This window comes from Notolepis coatsorum (assembly GCF_963971535.1).
Source record: "Notolepis coatsorum genome assembly, chromosome: 8".
Lineage (NCBI taxonomy): Eukaryota > Metazoa > Chordata > Actinopteri > Aulopiformes > Paralepididae > Notolepis > Notolepis coatsorum.
In genome coordinates, this window is record NC_140172.1 from 143,524,438 (window position 1) to 143,537,927 (window position 13,490).

The 13,490-nt window shown below is 43.9% G+C and overlaps 1 protein-coding gene across 1 annotated transcript in view; it reads right to left on the minus strand.

The window, feature by feature from the left end:
* Positions 1–438: 438 nt before the first annotated feature.
* LOC311233621 (uncharacterized protein) overlaps positions 439–13,490 on the minus strand; it is a gene marked incomplete at its 3' end in the record, with an annotated part of 32,291 nt that continues 19,239 nt past the window's right edge. Inside the window, exons 4-7 of the mRNA XM_084320587.1 lie at positions 6,575–7,116; positions 5,254–5,435; positions 2,999–4,288; positions 439–952 (exon numbers count right to left, since the gene is read on the minus strand). Coding sequence (XP_084176713.1) covers positions 439–952; positions 2,999–4,288; positions 5,254–5,435; positions 6,575–7,116 — 2,528 coding nt within the window. The remainder of the gene's footprint in view (positions 953–2,998; positions 4,289–5,253; positions 5,436–6,574; positions 7,117–13,490) is intronic.

Consider the following 13,490-nt stretch of genomic DNA (forward strand, 5'->3'; position numbering starts at 1 on the left):
ATTCATTGCACACATCCACACACTCACTTTAGACACTACACCATATTAACGATTTATTGCAAAAAGGTTTGCACTACATCCATAAATAATTTTTTCATTAAAAAAAAGTTTGCATTCTGTACTGTAGTTTGTATATGTTGTGTACAGTATTTTGGACTTTATTCTTTTTTTTTACTGTATGAAGCACATTCTCAGGGGGCTCATACAGAACCAAGCATTTCACTGTAATGTACCCGTACTTTATATGTGACAAATAAAACCAATTTCTATTGTTCTATTCTATTGGCCTCCATTTAAACCTTACACCAGCAATAAAGACCATCTCTAACTAATCAATAAAGAAAATCAGGCTGCCTACATAAATATACAACTAAAGAAATTGAAACAAGAAACGGAGGAGATTGAAAAAAAAAAGAGCCTGGTACTAGTAGACACTATTCAGGAATGCCAGGCATTGTAACAGTCACGGTTTGCGACGAAGCACAAAGGCTCATCACAAGAGGAGCACTTTATGGGCGTCTTGAGGTGACAATGCCTGCACCTCAGCCGCCCCATTGTGCTGCTCCCTCTGATGTATGTCGGCCTGTGATGTGCATGGCGAGCAGCAGCGGGAGGAGGTGCCGGGCTGAGATGTGGACCAGACGGAGGAGCAGGAGGAGGAGGTGCAGGGCTGAGATGTGGACCAGACGGAGGAGCAGGAGGAGGAGGTGCAGGGCTGGCTGTGGGGTGAGACCCCGCCTCCGCCAGCTCCGTGGCGAGGGTCTCCCTGAACGTCTTCTGGTTCATCGGCGTGGCTCCTCTCCCCGTTTCCAGGTCCTTGTGGAGGAGGAAGGCGTTCACTATAGCGATGTCCATGAAGTGGAAGAAGAAGGTCCTGTACCACCTCCGGGTCTTGTGGAGGACCTTATAGTACCCTATCAGGGCGTCTGAAAGGTCCACCCCGCCCATACACCTGTGTGGACAGAAAAAACACATCATTGAGAAGAATATACCAAAACATTAAAGGGGAGATGAAGCATTGAACAATGTGATCCTAGTTTGTTTGTTGTGTACCTTGTGTAAGACAGGGTCCTATAATAAAATGTGAAATCCTGCTTATTTGTCTGAAAAATCAAATATAATTTCCCTGTTTTCGCCATGGGCGGCGCCATTTTGTTGCTGACGTCACGGTGTTGGTTTGGTGTATACACTGCTGGTTAGCTGCCTATAGTGAACATGGATTGTCGGGTCAGTCAGTAAATAAAATGTTGCCTACAAAACAACGGGACCGCGGTGGTTCTTTTTGTATTGCTCCTGGCTGTTCAAACAAATTTTACCGTGTGAAAGAGAGAGGAAAGTTGGTTAATTTCCACAAACTACCAGTGAAAAAAACAGTGTTGTTGGCACGTTGGCTCAGGCTGGCTGCACTCAGGCGGCGCGATCAGCCTGTTGGACAGGGAATGAAGATCTCCATCGAACACTTCATTGCCTCGGATTATGTTGTTGGGGGTGGGAGGTTTGTCCAGAAGACCACTAATCAGCTGAAGCGGTTCCCTCGGTCTTTGACAGACAGACCGGCGCAGGCAGTTCAGCGTCGCGGAGCATTTAGCCTGCTGGCTACCTAGCTCCACTTCAACCAGCCGAGCATCGGGAGCTCCAGCAGCTTGTCGATGTGCTAATAGCCTCAGCAAGCTAACGTTAGCTGGCTCCAGCAGCTTGTCGATGTGCTGGAGCCTCGGCAAGCTAACGTTAGCTGGCTCCAGCAGCTTGTCGATGTGCTGGAGCCTCGGCAAGCTAACGTTAGCTTGCTCCAGCAGCTTGTCGATGTGCTGGAGCCTCGGCAAGCTAACGGTAGCTGGCTCCAGCAGCTTGTCGATCTGCTGGAGCCAGCTAACGTTAGCTTGCCGAGGCTCCAGCACATCGACAAGCTGCTGGAGCCAGCTAACGTTAGCTTGCCGAGGCTCCAGCACATCGACAAGCTGCTGGAGCCAGCTAACGTTAGCTTGCTGAGGCTATTAGCACATCGACAAGCTGCTGGAGCTCCCGACACTCGGCTGGTTGGAAGTGGAGCTAGGTAGCCAGCAGGCTAAATGCTCCGCGACGCTGAACTGCCTGCGCCGGTCTGTCTGTCGAAGACCGAGGGAACCGCATCAGGCTTCAGCTGATTAGTGGTCTTCTGGACAAACCTCTCACCCCCAACAACATAATCAGAGGCAATGAAGTGTTCGCTGCAGATCTTCATTCCCTGTCCAACAGGCTGATCGCGCCGCCTGAGTGCAGCCAGCCTGAGCCAACGTGCCAACAACACTGTTTTTTTCACTGGTAGTTTGTGGAAATTAACCAACTTTCCTCTCTCTTTCACACGGTAAAATTAGTTTGAACAGCCAGGAGCAATACAAAAAGAACCACCGCGGTCCCGTTGTTTTGTAGGCAACATTTGACTGACCCGACAGTCCATGTTTACAATGCAGCTAACCAGCAGTGTATACACCAAACCAACACCGTGACGTCAGCAACAAAATGGCGACGCACATGTTCATAAATGCTACATAAATGGACATTACAAATAGTTTTTTCTTAGAAACGCCTTATTTTTATAACGTGATTTTTTCGGTGGTTCATCTAAATACTAATTTGATGCTATGACTATGTTTATATCGCTGTGCTTCATCTCCCCTTTAATATACCAAATATACCAATATAAAATACCAATATACCAAAACATAAATATATAAAAGATATATCTCCAAGGGCATTACACATATATAACTATATATAACTTTAACAAGGCATTTGCCTGAATTATTCTTTTACTTTTTTTATTTTTTTTATTTTGATCTATATGTTTCTTCCATTTCATTGGTTGTTTTATTAATTTTAATTGTTTTTATTCATTTTATTTTGTATCTTTATCTCCTGTAGCACTTTGAGATTGTCACAAATGTAAAGTGTGCGGTACAAGTGCGGTACAAATAGAAATTATTATTATTATTATAACTGTTGAATATATAGTACGTACTGGTTGTACTCCTTCACTGCTGGTGGAACTGGGATGTCCTTCTTCTGCCACTTCCCATCCGCGCCGCGCATCCTCCTCTGGATGGTGTCGCCTGTGTGGGCCGTGTGGAGCGTGGAGCAGAGGGCGACGTCCCTCGAGTCCTTCCACTGGACGAAGAGAAGGGAGTCCTTCCGGATCCAACGAATGGTGCCAAGGGGATCCTTGTTGTCCAGAGTGTTGGTTTTAGTCTTGGGGAATCCAATGTGGTTTGTGCGCATCGTTCCACACGCCCAGATCCTCTTCTCGAGGAGGTCTCGGAAAAGGGTGGGACTCGTGTAAAAGTTGTCCACAAACAGCTTGTAGCCGGTGCCGAGTAATTGCGTGTTGACTAGCTCCATCACTGAGTCATAACTGATGCCCTTCCCAGTGCTTCCCTGGACCCTTCCCTCGTCGACAAAGAAGTCCCAGGTATAACCGTTCCTCGAGTCTGCCAGCACGAAGAGTTTATATCCCCAGCGAACAGGTTTGTTTTTAATATACCGTTTTAGGGAAATGCGGGCTTTGGAGGCGACCATTCGCTCATCAATTGAAATGGCCTGGCCAGGGTGAAAGTTCCTCTTACAGACGTTCCTCATCTCCACATACAGCGGTTTGATTTTGGACAGGCGATCGAAGGCCGGCGTGCCTCTCGCCTCCTCATTCGCGGCGTCGTCTGCCAAGCTGTTCAGATGAAGGGACGTGCAGATCTTGAGGAACCTTCTACCCGACATTACCTGGCCGGGGAACGGCAAGCTGTACAGTTTGCCCCCTCGCCAGTAATCGGTGAGTGAAAAACATTTCACTAAACCAATGTAAATGACCAAAGACATGAATGCGTTCATGTCCTGTGAAGTGATGTCAGTCCAGTAGTGGGAGGGTGTCGAGTGGTGTCTGGAGCCATAGTCGTTAGAGTTTTGAATTATTGTCTGCAAAATAGACTTTGAAAAAAAAAGCTGGAAGAGCTGCAGGGCCGTGTACTTAGCCGTTTGTATGACCTTGGGTCCTGGTGGATTGGCGGGTCTGAAAGTTGGCTGTGGTGGCATTATGTCTGGATCAGTGTCATCATTCCACCTCTCTCCAGGCGTGCCAGGTGATGTACCTGGTCGACTGCTGCCTCTGCCTCTGCCTCTGCCTCTTCCTCTGCCTCTTCCTCTGCCTCTCCCGCGTCGCCCGGGTGTTCTATTGCCATGGGAATGGACCTCCTCCTCCTCAGTGTCCGGCTCCTTCTCAGTGTCCAGCTCCTCCAGTCTTGGCCGTTTCTCATCCGATTGCCTATTATATGAATACAATTAAAAAGTTAAAATAAACATCACTTAGTTCACAGCTTTTTCTTCTTTACCCCCCCCCCCCCCCCCCCACACAACCCCCTGGGGTTTACACACTAAAAAGTGTTCTGATTCAAACTAAATAGATACGATTCTATATCGCCATTGCATGTAATACAACACTTTGTTGGAGCCATCCATTTAGCAGCATAAAAAGATGACAATAAAAGATACACATACAACACAAACACACGTACTGGTGACGCGGATATCGCTGCAACTATGTGGTGTCATCTTGAATAATGCTCATTCGTTATTGATAATTATGAAAGCTAAACAAAATAATAATTTATATTAGGGCTGGGACTTTATCGCATTAATTTAGATTAATTAACTACAGAAAGAATGAAAAGTAAATGTATGCATTTAATCGCATAATGATTTTTCTTTATTGTGTAAGAATGTTACCTTTCAAAGGAGACCAGACTCATGCATGTGCTATAAGTATAATAAATCGCAAATTACTTTTTTTCTTTCTCTGGTTTGTTCATACAAAAAAATAAAAAAATAAGAGAAATTGAGATCAAGAGTTTTTTTTTTTTCAATTGTCAACTGTTCTGGAATGTACTTGAAAGTACTGCGTTTTACTTTTACCTCGAAACTGCTTGAGTTTACAAAAGGTCCTTTGCACTATATATATATTATTCCTAAATATTTGTTAAAAATTGCATTGATCTGTTGGTCTGTGTAGTAGCTAATACAGGATTTTGCTGCTTAAACATATGTATAATGTATATTCATTGATTCACTCATATACCAAAATTAATTAGAATTGAACATTTTTGCTTTTCGCATCAAATATTGATTTAGGTTAATTAACTATAAAGTCTCGAATTAATTCGATTAACATTTTTAATCGAGTCCCACCACTAATTTATATAGAAACACAGTAATATATAATAAAATACTCACATATCCAGTGTAATGTCCTCTCCTTCAATAAATCGCCGTCCCGCAGAATCGGAATCTAACGGACAATGGTCGCTCCCCTCACTTTCATCAGATTCCTCTTGCACATCACTTTCGCGTCCTCTCAGAACAAGTCCCAGTGCATCTCGAATTGTGGACGTTTTCTTCGACATTCTTTGACTCAACTAAACCAAAACAACAAACGAGAAACAGTAGTAATGTGAATACGGTCAATAATTTTCACCGTCAGAGGCGATTGGTCCGGTCATCGAGAGGCGAAAACCGGAGGTGGCAACTGACGCTCGTTGGCTGTTTGATCTTATAACCATAGATTGGAAGCACGTAATAGGTCAAGCAGGGTTTCAATCAAACTGTGGCCATTTTAACTTCAGAGATACTAAAACAATGGGACGCGACAGAGCTGTAATAAAGGAACGACCACAAGGGGGAGCCAGTTTACCTGCCACATTCTGTTCTTGTGTAGGAGAATTATGTATCTGGATAACATTATGAGCTTTTAAACAAAGACTTCTATTATAGACTAGAAAACTAAGAAAATAGTGTATTGTGTCAAATATATGAAGATGTTTATCACAAGCAGGGTTTCTCACTCAAATGACTTCCCCTGTGTCTTTTATAGGTACTTTTTTTACTACATATTTAGTCACACAATGGTCAACTAAATGGTTTGTTCTGCATGATGTCTCATGTGGGTCTTCAAATTTCCTTTCTGTTTGAACCCTTTTCCACAAACTGAACAACTAAATGGTTTCTCTCCTGTATGAGTTCTCATGTGACTTGTGACAGCACTTTTATTAATGAACCCTTTCCCACAAACTGAACAACTAGATGGCTTCTCTCCTGTATGACGTCTCATGTGTCTTTTCAGATCCCCTCTGAACCCTTTTCCACAGACCGAACAACTAAATGGTTTCTCTCCAGTGTGAGTCATCATGTAGGTCTTCAAATGTCCTTTCTCACTGAATCCTTTTCCACAAACTGAACAACTAAATGGTTTCTCTCCTGTATGAGTTTTCATGTGTCTTTTCAGAGCGCCTTTATGAATGTTCCCTTTTCCACAAACTGAACTAAAGGGTTTCTCTCCAGTGTGTCTTCTCAAGTGTACCGTCAGGTTAGATTTTTCACTTGTCCTGCGAGTTTGTGAAGTTATGTGAAGTTTTAAGCTCTCTTTGGGCTCTAAATGTTTTCCAGACAAACCACAACCACCAGGATGGACTCTAATATGGTGCCCTAAAGAATCCTTACAAGGAAAACATTTCCCACACACTTTACAGCTCCAAGTTTCAGATAGAATATATTTCACCTCATAGGACGAAACCACAGAGCTCTTGAACACAGAGTTTGTCTGCGTCTTCTTCGATGTCAGTAATTTGAAACCTGGATGAGGTTCACTAGTTTCCTCCCACTCATCACTGTCCTCAGTCTCAGTTCCAGAATAGTCTGAAGAGTGAAGCTGGTCATCTCTAGTTGGTTCTAAATCACCAGCTGGATCTAGGTTACTGGCTGGTTCTGATAGTCCACAGTCCTCCCCATCAGGTTCTGTTTTCATCTGTTCAGTTGAGGTTCTTGATAAAGAGTACGCTTTCTGTTCCCCTTTAATCTGTAGGGCCTCTGGGTCCTGGGTTTGGTTAAACCATGAGGCTTGAAGTTTCTCTACATCATCTTCACTCTTCACAGGGACAGGAGTGCATGTCAACTTCATGATAACAGCCTCCTCCAGAGGCCTGGTCCAGAGTTCCTCCTGTTCCTCTTTAATCTGTAGGAACACCAGCTCCTCCTGGCTCAGACCGGGGCTCCTCTCCCGCTGCTCAGGGGGAACCTCCTCTACAGAGAGCTGTGGGGGATCTAGAGAGGAAAAGTGTATTTCAGAATCAGAAACACTTAATGACGTGGTATACAGTACCTACAAGTAGGGGTGGGCGATATATCGAGTATACTCGATGTATCGCGGATTGTTCTACCCGAGATGTAGTACTGTACTATATCGCGAACATCGAGTATTTAGTTTATATGGCACCGCCCGCGGCCGAGAGACACTCGCAGTGCTTTCCTCGAGAAGGGACGGCGGAGCTATAGGCTAACGTTAGTGTATTGGTCCCGAGTGTAGCAGGGACGGCGGAGCTATAGCCTAACGTTAGTGTAGTCAGGGCTGTACAGTGCGATATAATGTTGCGGTTGTAATTTCATTAGACAGACCAGCGCGGACCTTTAATAACATGTAATTTAATTGACACGAGCAATGAGCTAACGGTAGCTGCTAACCAAGGTATCCATTAGGATTATGCTAAGCTAACTAGCGATAGCTGCTAACCCTGGGAAACGGTCAAAGCGGACTCCACAAGACTAGTTCCATTTGTGAGGAAAGGGGGTGGGTTATATTGACAACGCTTGACAACAGAAGTTTAAACATAACTTCATATTTATTGGTTAATCGTTTCTGTATATCATTCAATTTCCATCTCCGTGTGTCTCCATCTCCATCTCTTCCTGTTTACATTCGAGTGTGACGTCATCACCTACGGCAGCTTAGACGATCAAAACGCGAACCTAGAACAAAACCCGAGGGGGGGGGGGGGGGGCTGGCTCTCTTGTTCATTCTCGCCCCCTCTCTCTCTCTCTCTCTCTCTCTCTCTCTCTCTCTCTCTCTCTCTCGCTACATTCAATGATTTAAAGTAGCCAAACGTTACAGACAGTATAAATACTAACTGGATAGTTGATGATATAAACATTTAATTTCATTATCTGAAATATTCTAAAATCATTAAGTCTGCTATAAGCCATTATACCTTTGTGTGTGATTATTATTTTCTCACAGTAGGGTGTGTATATATATATATTATATACATATATATGTGTGTGTGTGTTTGGCTAAAGTGGATAGAAAACACAGTACTGTGTAAAAGTCTTAGGCACCCAAGAGTTTTTATATAAATTGTCTTAGATGTAAATACATTTTGTGTCAGTAGACTACTCTTAGTACATTTTCATTAAATTATTTTTTAAAGCATCTTCATGGTTTAATAATGCAAACATATGTTGCAGGGACTTATTATAATCATCATATTGGCGTGACTGTATGCATCAAAGGGTTAAATCAAGCATTTTTAAGTGATTTAGAGGAAATGTCAAAATATCGCGATATATATCGTGTATCGCGATATGGCCAAAAAATATCGCGATATCATTTAGAGGCCATATCGCCCAGCCCTAAGCAATTTGCCTGGATGCAGCAACAGACCAACACTAAACTCAGACACAGGACTACAGATGAACATGGCCCAAAGACGACAGAAGACACTGGGGGGTACATTCCAAAGGTCTAAAAGTGCTTTGTTTCCTCCTCTCGATTCCTCCGTGACCCAAAAATTGGAAAAAAAATGTTCCTCCGTCTCTTCTAAATACGTTTGTTTCCTCCGTCTCTTCTAAACACATTTGTTTCCCCCATCTCTTCTAAACATGTTTGTTTCCTCCGTCTCTTCTAAACACATTTGTTTCCTCTGTCTCTTCTAAACATGTTTGTTTCCTCTGTCTCTTCTAAAGACGTTTGTTTCCTCCGTCTCTTTTTTTTTTTGTATTATCTTTCCCCCCCTCCTTTTTCCATTTTTCTCCCATCCCAATGTTAGTCGTTATGCCAATTCCCAATCCCCTTCCTGGTCGTTGCGCACTCTACCCCCTACCGTCGGTCTGGGAGGGCGGAGACTATCACATGCTTCCTCCGACCCATGTGTAGCCAGCCCACCGCTTCTTTTCACCTGGCAGTGTGGACTCTCACTGGGGGAGTGTAACGTGTGGAAGGGTCACACTACCTCCCCCAGATCCTTCCCTCGCTGTGCAGGCGCCCCGACCGAACTGTAGGAGTCGCTGTTTACAACGACCAGGACCCACCCCACCGGCTTTCCCACCTGCTGACACTGCCAATTGTGTCAGTATGGACGGCCGACCAAGCCGGAGGTACCGCAGCTGGATTCGATACCACTGTCTCTGCGGTGGTAGACAGACGCTTAGTCCGCTGCGCTACCCGGCCGCACCTTCCTCTGTCTCTTCTAAACACGTTTGTTTCCCCCATCTCTTCTAAACACGTTTGTTTCCTCCGTCTCTTCTAAACACATTTGTTTCCTCCGTCTCTTCTAAACACATTTGTTTCCCTGTCTCTTCTAAACACGTTTGTTTCCCTGTCTCTTCTAAACACGTTTGTTTCCTCCGTCTCTTCTAAACACGTTTGTTTCCTCCGTCTCTTCTAAACACGTTTGTTTCCTCTGTCTCTTCTAAACACGTTTGTTTCCTCCGTCTCTTCTAAACACGTTTGTTTCCTCCGTCTCTTCTAAAAACGTTTGTTTCCCCAGTCTCTTCTAAACATGTTTGTTTCCTCCGTCTCTTCTAAACACGTTTGTTTCCTCCGTCTCTTCTAAACACGTTTGTTTCCTCCGTCTCTTTTAAACACATTTGTTTCCCTGTCTCTTCTAAACACGTTTGTTTCCTCTGTCTCTTCTAAACACGTTTGTTTCCTCCGTCTCTTCTAAACACGTTTGTTTCCTCCATCTCTTCTAAACACGTTTGTTCCCTCTGTCTCTTCTAAACACTTTGTTTCCTCTGTCTCTTCTAAACACGTTTGTTCCCTCTGTCTCTTCTAAACACTTTGTTTCCTCTGTCTCTTCTAAACACGTTTGTTTTCTCAGTCTCTTCTAAACACGTTTGTTCCCTCTGTCTCTTCTAAACACTTTGTTTCCTCTGTCTCTTCTAAACACGTTTGTTTTCTCAGTCTCTTCTAAACACGTTTGTTTCCTCCGTCTCTTCTAAACACATTTGTTTCCCTGTCTCTTCTAAACACGTTTGTTTCCTCTGTCTCTTCTAAACACGTTTGTTTCCTCCGTCTCTTCTAAACACGTTTGTTTCCTCCATCTCTTCTAAACACGTTTGTTTCCTCCGTCACTTTTAAACACTTTGTTTCCTCTGTCTCTTCTAAACACGTTTGTTTCCTCCGTCTCTTCTAAACACGTTCGTTTCCTCTGTCTCTTCTAAACACGTTAGTTTCCTCCGTCTCTTATAAACATGTTAGTTTCCTCTGTCTCTTCTAAACACGTTAGTTTCCTCTGTCTCTTCTAAACACGTTAGTTTCCTCCGTCTCTTCTAAACATGTTAGTTTCCTCTGTCTCTTCTAAACACGTTAGTTCCTCTGTCTCTTCTAAACACGTTTGTTTCCTCAGTCTCTTCTACACATGTTAGTTTCCTCCATCTCTTCTAAACACGTTAGTTCCTCTGTCTCTTCTAAACACGTTTGTTTCCTCCGTCTCTTCTAAACACGTGTGTACCTCAAGATATCGGACTGAAATGGGCTCAATAGAACCAGACGAGACTCTTTACAGCCAGGCTCATTTATACTAGTCATGTAGAATTTGGCCCAAACCAGTGTAGACATTTTCTTTTCACACAGGGGGGACAACTGTGCAAACAATGATCTGCTTGTGTTCCAATATGGGCTCAGTGTGTCAGTAAGCAGACTAGGATGTTAACAATTAATCGAGGATCGATTGATTGATCGTTACGGATTTACTCGAACATGTGACATTTACTCGATCTACCATCAAACAATGATTAATGTTACAATGTTGTTGTAGCAGTCAGTAGAATTTGTGTATTTTCAAAGCATGTTTCAATGAACAGATATAGGGCGCAAAATATAACTATGACGAGGAGGCGACTACCTCTGTCTGGAAAATAAGCGAGAGGGGAAAAAACACGAGCAACGGCAACTTGCAAAGTTAACCTCTTTAGCCCGAGCGGTCCATCGGCGGACCGAAAATTACATCACGTCATAAATCAATCTGTCTAGACTGTATGACATAATGTTGTAGTTTGTGCACTATTACACGCTAAACATCACCCCTTTTCGTTTTTGGCGCTCAAGCGTTGGCGACAAAACGCGAGTATACTCGTTTTTAGCGCAGAAAGGGTTAAGCCCGACAGGTCCGGTACCGGTCCCAAAATGACATCATGTCATAAATCAATCGCTCTAGACTGTATGACATAATGTTGGATTTTTTTTCAAATGTATCCAAGAGTAAAGACCATAATCCTGTCAAAACAGCATTCATAGTGTATCAAGTTTCAAGTTTCTTTATTAGTTGTCATACAGAATACAGAATACTTTGCATGAAATGTTTCTTTCTGTTTCTTGCTCCTGAGAGTGTGCTATAATAACAAGATAGTATAAAATAAGTATAATAAGTATAAAATAGAAAGTCAAGAAGTCAAGTACGTAAACAAGTGTAAACAACAAAATTGTAAACAACAAAATTGTTCAGTGTATCTATACAGTATGTACAGCTGGTACAAAAATGGTGAGGTATAGCTTAGCTTGTGGTGCCACCTTGTAGTGGTGAGGTGCAATAAGGAATGAGAATGATGTGCAATTTCCTTACCAATAATCTAAATCTAAATATAAAGTGTAAAGTGTGTCTAAAGTGGTAAAGTGGGTGCTACAGTGTGTTGTTTATTTAAAGTGAGTGTATGTGTGCTGTGGGTGTGTTGATGGTTTGCTTATTGTTCATTGTTCATTGAGCATCCTGATGGCCTGGGGATAGAAGCTCCGTCTGAGTCTCTCTGTGCTTGCCATGAGACTCCGGTATCACTTGCCTGACCGCAGCAGTTCAAAGAGGCAGTTGTTTGGGTGGCTGGAGTCTTTGATTATTCTTGCCCATGCACCGCTTGTTGTAAATGTTTTGGAGAGTGGGAAGCCCACCTCCAATTGTGCGTTCGGCTGAACGGGCCACTCTCTGTAGTCTGCTGTGGTCTTGTGCAGTGCTATTCCCAAACCAGGAGGTGATATTGCCAGTCAGGATGCTCTCTATTGTGCACGAGTAGAAGTTCTTGAGGATCTTCTGACTCACGTTGAACTTCCTTAAGCGCCTAAGGAAGTAGAGGCGTTGTCGTGCCTTCTTGATAACACTGTCAATGTGTGTGGTCTAGGGCTGTCCCCGACTAAGGATTTGGATAGTCGACTATGATTGGCAGAAATGTGCCATTAGTCTATTAGTCGACTATAAAAAAGAAAAAGAAAAGTATAATATATATATATATATATTTTTTTATCATTCCATTTGGGCTGTGGGGGTGCTTAATGTCTGAAGGAGTCGACTGAAGGCTTCTTGTCCTCTGCAAAAGCATGCAATTGGTCCACTGATGGATACATCTTGATATTTGTCTAGTCTAGTATGTTCATTAGATGGGTGAAATCCTCTTTCAGTGCCTCTGTGCCTGTTTTCTTAAGCAGTTAGCCTCTGGTATGCGTGCCATTAGTGTTAGCCACGCTTCTAGGCCTCTTTTCTTCTGGAAAGAATGATGAATTTTTTTTCCCGACTAAGGTTGGCAGTCGACTACGGCTCCTTTTGACCAATTAGTCAACTATTCGACTAATAGGGGTCAGCCCTAGTGTGGTCCATGTCAGGTCCTCTCTCAACCGGTGCCCCGTCGATGCTGAGGGGGCTGTAGTCCCTGACCTCCTAAAGTCCACAATCATCTCCTTTGTTTTGCTGACGTTCAGGGAGAGGCTGTTCTCTTGACACCATCCCGCTAGAACCTTTACCTCTTCCAGGTAGGCCCTCTCGTCGTTTGCAGAGATCAGGCCCACCACTACTGTGTCGTCAGCAAATTTGATGATTGTGTTGTTGTTCCGCTGTGCCACACAGTCATGTGTGTACAGGGAGTAGAGGAGGGGACTCAGGACACAGCCCTGGGGGGCCCCTATGTTGAGCGTGATGGATGAGGAGGTGCAGTTGCCTGCTCTCACCACCTGGGGTCTACCCGTCAGGAAGTCCAAGACCCACTGGCAGAGGTGATAGTTCAAGCACAGGTCCCTGAGCTTGGCTATGAGTTTGGAGGGGACTATGGTATTGAATGCTGAGCTGTAGTCGATGAATAGCATTCTCACATAGTTCCCCTGACTCTTGTCCAGGTGTGATGCTGCTGTGTGCAGCACATGGGCTATGGTGTCCTCCGTGGACCTGTTGGGGCGGTATGCAAATTGCAGGGGGTCCAGGTTGATGTGGAGGGAGGAACAGATGTAGCCCTTCACTAGCTTCTCAAAGCACTTCATGGCTATGGAGGTGAGAGCTACAGGGCGGTAGTCGTTGAGGCAAGCAGGCTTGAATTTTTTGGGTACAGGCATAATGGTGGACTTCTTCAGACAGGTGGGGATGACAGCCTGTTCTAAGGACAGGTTA